General features: G+C 50.4%; 1 protein-coding gene across 2 annotated transcripts; it reads left to right on the forward strand.

Annotated features, from left to right (window-relative positions):
• The first annotated feature begins 1,054 nt into the window (after positions 1-1,054).
• On the forward strand, positions 1,055-1,805 carry LOC107306507 (PHD finger protein 7-like). 2 transcript variants are annotated; one of them, XM_015849745.2, is made up of 3 exons: positions 1,055-1,143; positions 1,448-1,539; positions 1,627-1,805. In XM_015849745.2, exons 1-3 carry the CDS (start codon positions 1,092-1,094, stop codon positions 1,738-1,740), a joined length of 258 nt encoding a protein of 85 aa, XP_015705231.1. In that variant the 5' UTR covers positions 1,055-1,091; the 3' UTR covers positions 1,741-1,805. The 2 variants fall into 2 exon arrangements, with proteins under 2 accessions (XP_015705231.1, XP_015705230.1); XM_015849744.2 differs by lacking the exon at positions 1,055-1,143 and having other exon boundaries at positions 1,162-1,539.
• The last annotated feature ends 6,734 nt before the right edge of the window (positions 1,806-8,539 follow it).

Consider the following 8,539-nt stretch of genomic DNA (forward strand, 5'->3'; position numbering starts at 1 on the left):
GCAGGGTCAGGTTAACACGGCTCTTGGTCCACGCCTGGGTCTGGGACGAGCTCCAGGTAGGTCACCCCACAGCTTTTCTTTGGCAGCTGTGCCAGAGCCTCACCGCGCTCTGAGTGAGGAATTCCTTCTGGCAGTTCCCCTGACCTCCTCATTTCTCTTCCACGTCTAAACTGCTCTCTGCACCACTTGGTACCTGTCACATTCAAGTCCATAGCCCGGGGGTTGGTCAGCAACACCACACCCACCTCAACGGAAATGCCAGCTGGGCTGCTGACATGCAGACTCTCTCTGCTGGGACATCCCAGTATGGGTGTGATGGGAAAGGCCTGAGGGAGGCCATCCTTCCTGCTCCTGGCAGCATTGGGCCCCGCACTCTGCACTGCCCACATAAGCCACCATCCCTCCCACGTGAGTGCTGCACCCTCAGCGCTCTGAGGTGGTGACCATGTGTCATGGTTTTATGATTTTGGGTTATCAGTATTCCACACCGTAACATCATGTGGTGCACTGAGAGTTAAAGAGTTCATTCTCCTGTTCTGGGTACCTGTCCCAAAAGAGAAGAACTGCACACCCCAAAAGGACTTTGTGTTCAGAGAGGAGATAAAGCCCCTGGCGCGGTCACGCAACCAGGCTCTCCTCCCTGCTGCTCAACCCAAATGCACGTCTCAGCGCTAGAGGAAGGCCTTCAATTTTGGACACTCTTATTATATCTGAGAGCATTTATTAGCTGCAATTCTAATTGTACTGTATTATATTGCATGGTAGTGTGTTATCTTGCATTTCATCCCCTTGTTTAGTAAATTAGTTTGTTTCTCCTCGGATCGTTTCCACTGTTATTTTTGAGGAGCCCCATCTCTCTACCCTGTTTCCCTGATCCCCCTACCCGGACGTACAGATCTACCCCGTTAGTCATGGAACTGGGACAAATCAGCCCATACACCATGGTAACCGCGATGTCACAGTGGTGGCAGGGAGCGGCCATTGTGACATGCGGGGCTGGGAGCAGAGCTAAGGCTACTGGGCTGGGGCTGTGCTCAGTGCGGCTTGGTGAGGTGTGGAGAGAGCACTGATTCTCTTGTTTCTCACTGTCAATGCCAAACATGTCCAAAGGGAATAAGAAGGCCCCCAACTCTGGGGATCCAGGTGAGAGCACCATATCCCTGTGCATGGCTTCCCACTGCTGGGGGTCTGCCTGAGACTGGGAGGGGGGAAAAGGGCAGGCAGGGGCTTCCCAGCACCTCAGCAGGACCCTTCTGCTCCTTGGCCATGGGGCCCAGCTTGGGTTGCACTGCTGGCCCTGCAAAGCAGCCTTCCCCTCCACCCCCTCCAGCCCTGCCCCTCAGCTGGCACAGCAGGCACGGAGCAGGCCCTGGGGACGTCTTCCAGGGATACCAAGCCCTGCCAGGTGCTCACCACTGCTCACGGTTGCTCTCTCCTTCCTCTGCAGTGTGCATGCTGTGCCGCCAGGCACAGGTCGACCCGGATATCTGCGGGCAGACATTTGTCAATGGTGGGCTCTGTGCCCACCACTTCTGCTTGGTGAGTTTCCTCAAGAGCTAGGGCTCCTGCCACGGATGCTCCTTTCCTTTCTGGCCTCATGAGATCCCCCTCTTTTCTCTCCCATAGTTCTTTGCCAACAACCTTTTGAAAAGGAGACGCCCAGTGGGGGGAATTTCTGGCTTCCCCCTTGATGCCGTCCAGCGCACAATCCAGCAGGCTGACAAGAAGGTGAGGACCTGAACACAGTGGGGAGCTTGGTGCTGGCAGAGGCCCACACTGGCTTCCCCTGGACACAAAGAAAGCGACTGCAGCCCTTCTACACCCCCTGTCTGGCTCCAAGGACAATTGCCCAGTGCGAGCAATGACAAGATTTGTCCATGCCTCGTGGCCGTCGCAGAGTGTCCGACGGGCACGTGGTGCCCACGCGACCTGCACCTGTGCCTGGAGAGTCTTGGGGCTGGCCGCTAGAAGGCTCCTTGGGCCCCATCCGCTGACTGGGCTGCTCTTCTCTTTTCAGCGCTGCTAATGTCTGTTCCGGGGAAGGGGCAGCTTACCATCAACGCTGTGCGGAGTGCAGGCTGTAAGCCGCAGCTTCCATCTGCCTGCGCCGAGGACGTCGAGATTGCATCACACTTAGTACTTTGCCCTGCGGAGCACAAGGTAACGACGGCTGGTCAGCAGCAGCCAAGGCTCCGCCCTTTCGCCTCTCCCCTGGGCACAGATTAACGCCGCCCGCAACAGCTTCTCAGCCAAGTCCTGTTAGAGAGCAGAGCCAGGCCATGGCCTCTCTTCCTGGTTGCTCTGTCCTCCCCTCACAGCACTCTCAACCGTGCCATCCCTTCCTCTCCTCCTGCCCGGTCCTTCTGGCTGGAGCACTCGCCGCTCAGCAAGGCATGACCCGAGGCAGCTCATCAACAGAACACAGTCTGATGTCATCTGCTCCTGGAGCCCTGTGGAGAGAGACACATCGTAACGGCAAACACCCATAGGTGTGCCCCAGTTGTACAACAGGCCTGGTTCCACACGGGGCTGCATCAGGAGTAAGAGGCCCTTAACCCACTTTTTTTTTTTTTTTTCTTATTTTTTTTTTTTTTCTTTCTTTCTTTTTTTTATTTTTTTTTTTTCACTCTCTTCTTTCCTTCATTTCCACTTCCCCTCCTCTTTCCTTTCTCCTCTTTTTCTTTCTACCCATCTCTCTTGACTTTTTTTTTTTCACGCTCCCAGTGGCTATTGGCCCAGTTGCTCCCTAGCAGCACCCAGCCCTGCTCCACACTTTCACGCTGCTCGCTGCTTCTCCTGCAGAGAACCACGGCCCATGTTCACGCTGGCACACTGCTCTTCTCTCTGCCACCGTCTGCAGAGCAAAATCGCGATCTCCGCCTCCCAAATGGCCTCGTTGGGGACTCCCATACTCTCAGTCATGGTGTGTACTCTTGCCGAGCCTCTCTTACTAGACCCGCCAGTTCTTACGCTTGTGCCTGCCCAGGAACTGCCCTGGTAGGCCCGATCTGCTTTCCATCCTGCGAGCATTGCTGTCAGCTTTTCAAGGCGAGCACAGCTGAAGTAAATCGCACGGCTTCATAATGTGGAGATGGTCGGTACTCGCGCCTCGCAATTGCCTCACACTGGGCCTCTCACCTGGACGCACTTCACGCTAGATTCCTCTCTTCTCCTGTGCAGACGGCCATCTTGCCGTGGATGAAGTACGCAGGCATACCAGTCGCTGTGGCGCCAGTCACAGACTGCGATGCCTAGGACGTAGCTATCACTCCCATGGGCAGGCATGAGGGCAGCATCTCGACGGGTAGCGTGACCTCTGGCAGTCCTCTGGGGGCTCGTGCATGGGAATCCTCAGGCACTCATCACTAGGCCGCGTGTGACCGCAAGGACTGAACACTAGAGCTGCTCCGGCTGCTCCTGCCTCAGTTCGCTTTATCCTCACAGCCGCGACCTGTTTGCTTCCCCAGGCCCTGGGAGCTGCTTGCTTTCTCTTGCATGGTCCTGTGCCTTCAAAAGCGCATATCATGGTCAGGTAGCCGCCTTCTTGGTCTAGCCCTACTGCTGTAGTCACTGGGGTCCGCGTTACGCCTGCGCTGGGTGGAGATTCTGGTATAGGGCGACTTTCCGTGCCTTGGGCTTGGGTCGAGCCAAGGCCTGGTCCGGTCGTGTCTCAGCGCCGTGACCCTGCACAGTCCTCTTGTCCCATTGGTGGATTTGCAGCCCCTGTCCTGCCTTGGGCTGCCCAGTGTTCCTCGCTGCTGAGCCCTTCCTTGTCGTCTCTCTTCTTACTTAGATTCCAAGTCCTCCGAGAACTGCGCACTCGACGCTCCTTCCCAGCACTCTTCCATCCATGTATGCAGTGCCGTACTCCATCACCGACATTTCACCGTAATCCTGGACCCATACCACCAGGTCTGGAGGCTGCCCATGCAGTCTTCACGGCACTTATCACTACGCCTTGTGGCCTGTCGCTCCGAGCTGTCCTGAGCCTCAACGAGCAGCCCAATAGGATAAAGGTTTTAAAAGTCCTCCTCTGTCACAGTAGTGTCAACGCGGCCATTGCACTTCAGGCACCTTTTTCTCTGAGCAGCCAGGATCACACCACTTCTGTAGGCAGCGCCCAGAGGACGTGGTGGCGAGGAGCATCGTTGGCACCCCAGCTTGCTAGGGGGCCACCAGACTCGGGGTTCCCAGAGCCCCAGCCGATTGGAGGACAGCAAGCGGTCGCTCCAGAACCCACTCCGTCTGGCAGTCTGCCCCCAGGACTTTATGGCATTCCTCCACCCACCGGCAGTCGTTGGCCGCACCTTGGCCCCTGGTTCATCAAGACACGCCCAGAGAGTCTCCCCCGCTTTGCTTCTTATATTACACCCGGCGCCCCTTCGGGCCCCCCGCGAACGTTCCATTCCCGAAGATGACTCGTGTGCATGCAGCCCCAGTCAACGACCAGTTTTCTCGCCAGCTCACTCCAGAGGCAGGGCACCCGCGCACTCGTCCACACCGGCCCCCATCGGATGTGTTCCTTCTCACCGGCTCTTTCCCCGCTGTGCCAAGTCTAGCGGGCCACGGCGACATACCTCTCTCCCGGAGCGCCAGCGGCGGTCCCTTAACTTACCTGCCAAGCGTTTCGGGCCCTCAGTTGGGTGTCTCCGTCGCGCCGTTCTCTCGAGACTGTCTCCTTCGTTCTACGCCCGGCACACTGCGCAGGTATGGCCGAGGAGCCGGTCCAGGCAGCGGGGACCAGCCCGGGCACGGAGCCGCCCCGCGCGTCCCACTAGCACAGAAGGCGCCCGCCTCCCTGCAGCCTATGTCCCCCAGTCTGACGGCGCATGAACGCAGCCCGGTCAATCGTCCCGTGATGGTTGTGCTCCTATCCAAACGGGCGAGAAGAAATAAACCACTGACGCCAGATAGGCCCGCGGGCACAAAGCTGCTCCGCTGGGTCAGCAATCCAGAGATCAAACGAACCTACCCCACAGTGCTCTCATCGTTAGAGAAGATGTCCCCGCAGCCAGTCCCAAAGACTGTGAAAGCAGTCGTGTCCCATCGCCCTGTCACAATTGTTATCCCAATTAGGCAAAAAAATAAACCTTTAAAATATTCCCCACAAATTGGCTTCATTCCTCTCTTCTTGTCCTATGATGGGCAGTGCTGGGAGCTGAGCTCAAGGAAACAAACAGAGCACCAGCAACGATCTGAGGAGTAACATTTATTTTACTGTGATATCAGAATGCAAGATCAAAAAGTATAATACAATCTAACTTAAATTGAGGCTAATAAATCAAGTAAAATGAGAGAGAGAGGATTCCGGAGACCGAGAAACCTGCTTTGAAGGTGCCACGGCTTGGAAGCACACCCACACCCACTGCCAGGCAGTGAGAGTTCTTCTTCTCTGCGCTCCACATCATGACATGATACCAGTAGCAAAATTACGAAACCATGGCAGTCCGTTCTCACTGGTGACAGATGGCAGGACAAGGGGAAATGACCTCAAGTTGCTCCAGGGGAGGTCTAGGTTGGATATCAGGGAAAACAACTCTACACAAAGGGTTGTTAAGCACTAGAACTGGCTCCCCAGGGATGTGGGTTGAGTCACCACCACTGGATGTGTTCAACAAGTGTTTGTATGTGGTGCTCAGGGACATGATTTAGTGGGGGGTTGTTAGGGTGGTATGGTTAGGTTGCAGTTGGACTTGATGATCTTTAAGGTGTTTTGCTTCCTGAACAGCTCTATGATTCTATGTTTCTATCCTGTTTCTACATGCTGTTATAAAATTTTCTCCCTAGCTTTCCTGTAGGTCTCCTTCAGGTACTGGAAGGTTCTCTGGAGCCTTCTCTCCTCCAGGCTGAAGAGCCCTACTTCTTTAGCTGGTCCTCATATGGGAGGTGCCCTAGCTCTGACCATCTTTGTGACCCTGACCCAGTGCAAAGCCTCATGCTTGGCCTTGTTGGCCTTTGTGAAGTTGGTAGGGACTCACATCTCAAGCCCGTCCAGGTCCCTGTGGATGACGCACCTTCCCTCTAGCTGTCCCTCAGCCTTGCCCACTACTCAGCTTGATGTCATTAATTTGTATACAGTAGACTTCAGTAAGCCTTCCTCACATGTGAGAGTGATATATTATGAGCTCTAAGATTTGAAAGCTGCTACATTAGAAGTTCCACTAAAAAGAGTAAATTTTGTCTCATTTCCATTTCCATTTATCCTGCTTCTATTTAAATAAATGAACACTCAGAGAGAAGTATTAGGTCTCCTCACAAGAATTTGTCAATTCCCCTTAACAGTCAGACCTTTCTCATTTTATTTTCAGTGCTAATTGTAGATAAGGTCAAAGAGGATTACAACCAGGGTTTACAAGAGGAGGTTTTGGGAAGGAATGAGGAAGGCAAATGGATGGATGAGGGAAAAGTTCACACCCCCAGTTGCCGTATTCCTGGTTGATATTAGCAAGACACAGAAGTCTGGACAAGCAAACTGATTACCAGTGTATCTCGACTGACCTGAGAAAACAGTCCATGCTCATGCACTGCATCTCACTTCTATTCTGATAACAGCACAGTCCTGTCTTTAGTTCTTCAATACTGAACTAGTCCCACCGTTGACAGGAAATACTGAAAAACAGCAGGACATGGATGTGAGGTTGTGTTCTCTCAGTCCCATTACAGCAATACTGAGAAAGAGGTAAAGTATAATTTATATACATTTTGACAATAATAACTGACTTCCATAAGGCTCTAAATGTAAATGTAGTGAAATATAATGTGATAATTGACATCCTACACCACCCCACTCCCCTCCCCCAAAGGAAATAACCACTTCCTTTTGAAAAGTAATTCAGAGTATCTGAGTTATTAAGAGTCTGTCTCAGAATATGATTTCCTTCACGTTGCTCTTTTTGTGGCTTGCTTACCATGTAAGCTATCTGCATCAGTCTTTGTCTTACATTTCTCTCATTTCACATCCCATTGCTATCTCTGGAGAGAATGAAAAGACAAGATTTTGAAACAAAATGTGATGTTTTGTGAGTTATTTTGGAATTTTGTTCATTTCTTATCAATACTGTTATGTCTTATTAGAGTTACATCAGCAGTGGCTCTGGAACTTTCTGCCCACTGGTTTGACAAGGGCAGACAGCTGCGTGAAGCAATAATGCAATATAAATCTGTTGAGTCAATCAAGTGGAGCAATTTCAGGTTTAACTATTATTACAGTATTACTGATACTGAAAGGAACTAATAGCGTCAGGAAAGATAGTTGTAACTGACTTTGCATTTCCTCCACTGTCCCTTCTCTCGTTGTGTTTTCAGTGTCTGAGCTGTATTTTTATATGAAAAGCCTCCAGTGTAGTTCAGCAAACAACTAATTCAGATTCTGAGTCCTTTCTCTGTATAATTTGTCATCCTATCTTCAAATTAGGTGCATAATTTCCTCTTCTAGGAAAGTGTTTCACGTTTTCTTACCTATGTAGACTGCTTAACATCTGATTCCCCTCTTTTAGTTAAAACCTGTGCTGATGTTCCAGTAAGGAAAAGTTAAAGTCTTTCCCCTTGTCATTTACATTCTTTTCAAGTCTCATGTGGACATACTAATGTAGTTTCTGTGCAAGACAACTTTACATGAAGAAATTTTTGAAAGCGTGCAGGGGAAGTTAGTTACTATTTTAAGTGTTATAACCTTACAAGGTAAAGAAGTATGAGTTGAGCCTCAGCTCTTACTGAGTAATGATGTCCCATGAGTCTCCACTCAGTTTACATCTTTGGGACAGGGATTCTGCTACTGAGCGTAGAAGTCTGAGACAAGACCCAGTTCTTTAGATGTGAAAAAATCTTCCAGATTTCTGGGAGTTGGAAGTGTGTTGCTCTTTCTTAAGGACAGTTGTACTCTAAACTTGTAACACCCTTTTTCCTTTTACATATTGAAAAGCTTTTTCTGGCAGATAGTGATTAACATTTTACCTGACTGCACCTGCTCCTCGATAATTAAATTCAAAGGAGGAGGAAGGCATTCAGTTTCTGAAGTAACTATTTTTAAAGACTGCAGAAGGCATTGGACCCTTTGGCACACTATTGAACACTGAAATTATAATTATTTTATTATATTCATTTTTTATTGTGAAACAAACAATGTATGAGATCACCATTCAAGGCAAAATGCCATTAATAAATGAAGATACATTCCACAGCTTCAAATCTCAGTTTTTCTTATTCAGAGGTATGACTGCATTCAGTAGCACAAATTGTTAAACTTAGAGTCTGAGTGCTGTTACACACTACACAATCTGAGAACTGTGAAATCAAAGGATAGAGTCATAGAGTCTCAGAAGGTTTGGGTAGTAAGGGACCTTAAAGCCCACTCAGCTCCAACCTCAAAGCTCCAATCTGTTGTAATGCTTGACATCTGTAATCATTAGTATCACCTAGGCAAATTGTACATGTGGATTGAACCATAGTTGAAAACAGTAAAGCAATTAGATAAGTCCCCAAGCTACAGGCTAAAAGAACAGTAGTGGGTGCTTCTCTTGCTTTCCTTTCTGCAAACATA

The sequence above is a fragment of the Coturnix japonica genome, chromosome Z, assembly GCF_001577835.2.
Source record: "Coturnix japonica isolate 7356 chromosome Z, Coturnix japonica 2.1, whole genome shotgun sequence".
In the NCBI taxonomy this organism is placed as follows: Eukaryota; Metazoa; Chordata; class Aves; order Galliformes; family Phasianidae; genus Coturnix; species Coturnix japonica.

What these genes read in the sequence shown, in the direction of transcription:
- LOC107306507 (XM_015849744.2), top strand. Translation starts at nt 1,267, where the DNA reads ATGGGGCCCAGCTTGGGTTGCACTGCTGGCCCTGCAAAGCAGCCTTCC. An exon ending in GTGCCCACCACTTCTGCTTG is followed by an intron (nt 1,540 to 1,626) that starts GTGAGTTTCCTC and finishes TCTCTCCCATAG; the next exon opens with TTCTTTGCCAACAACCTTTT.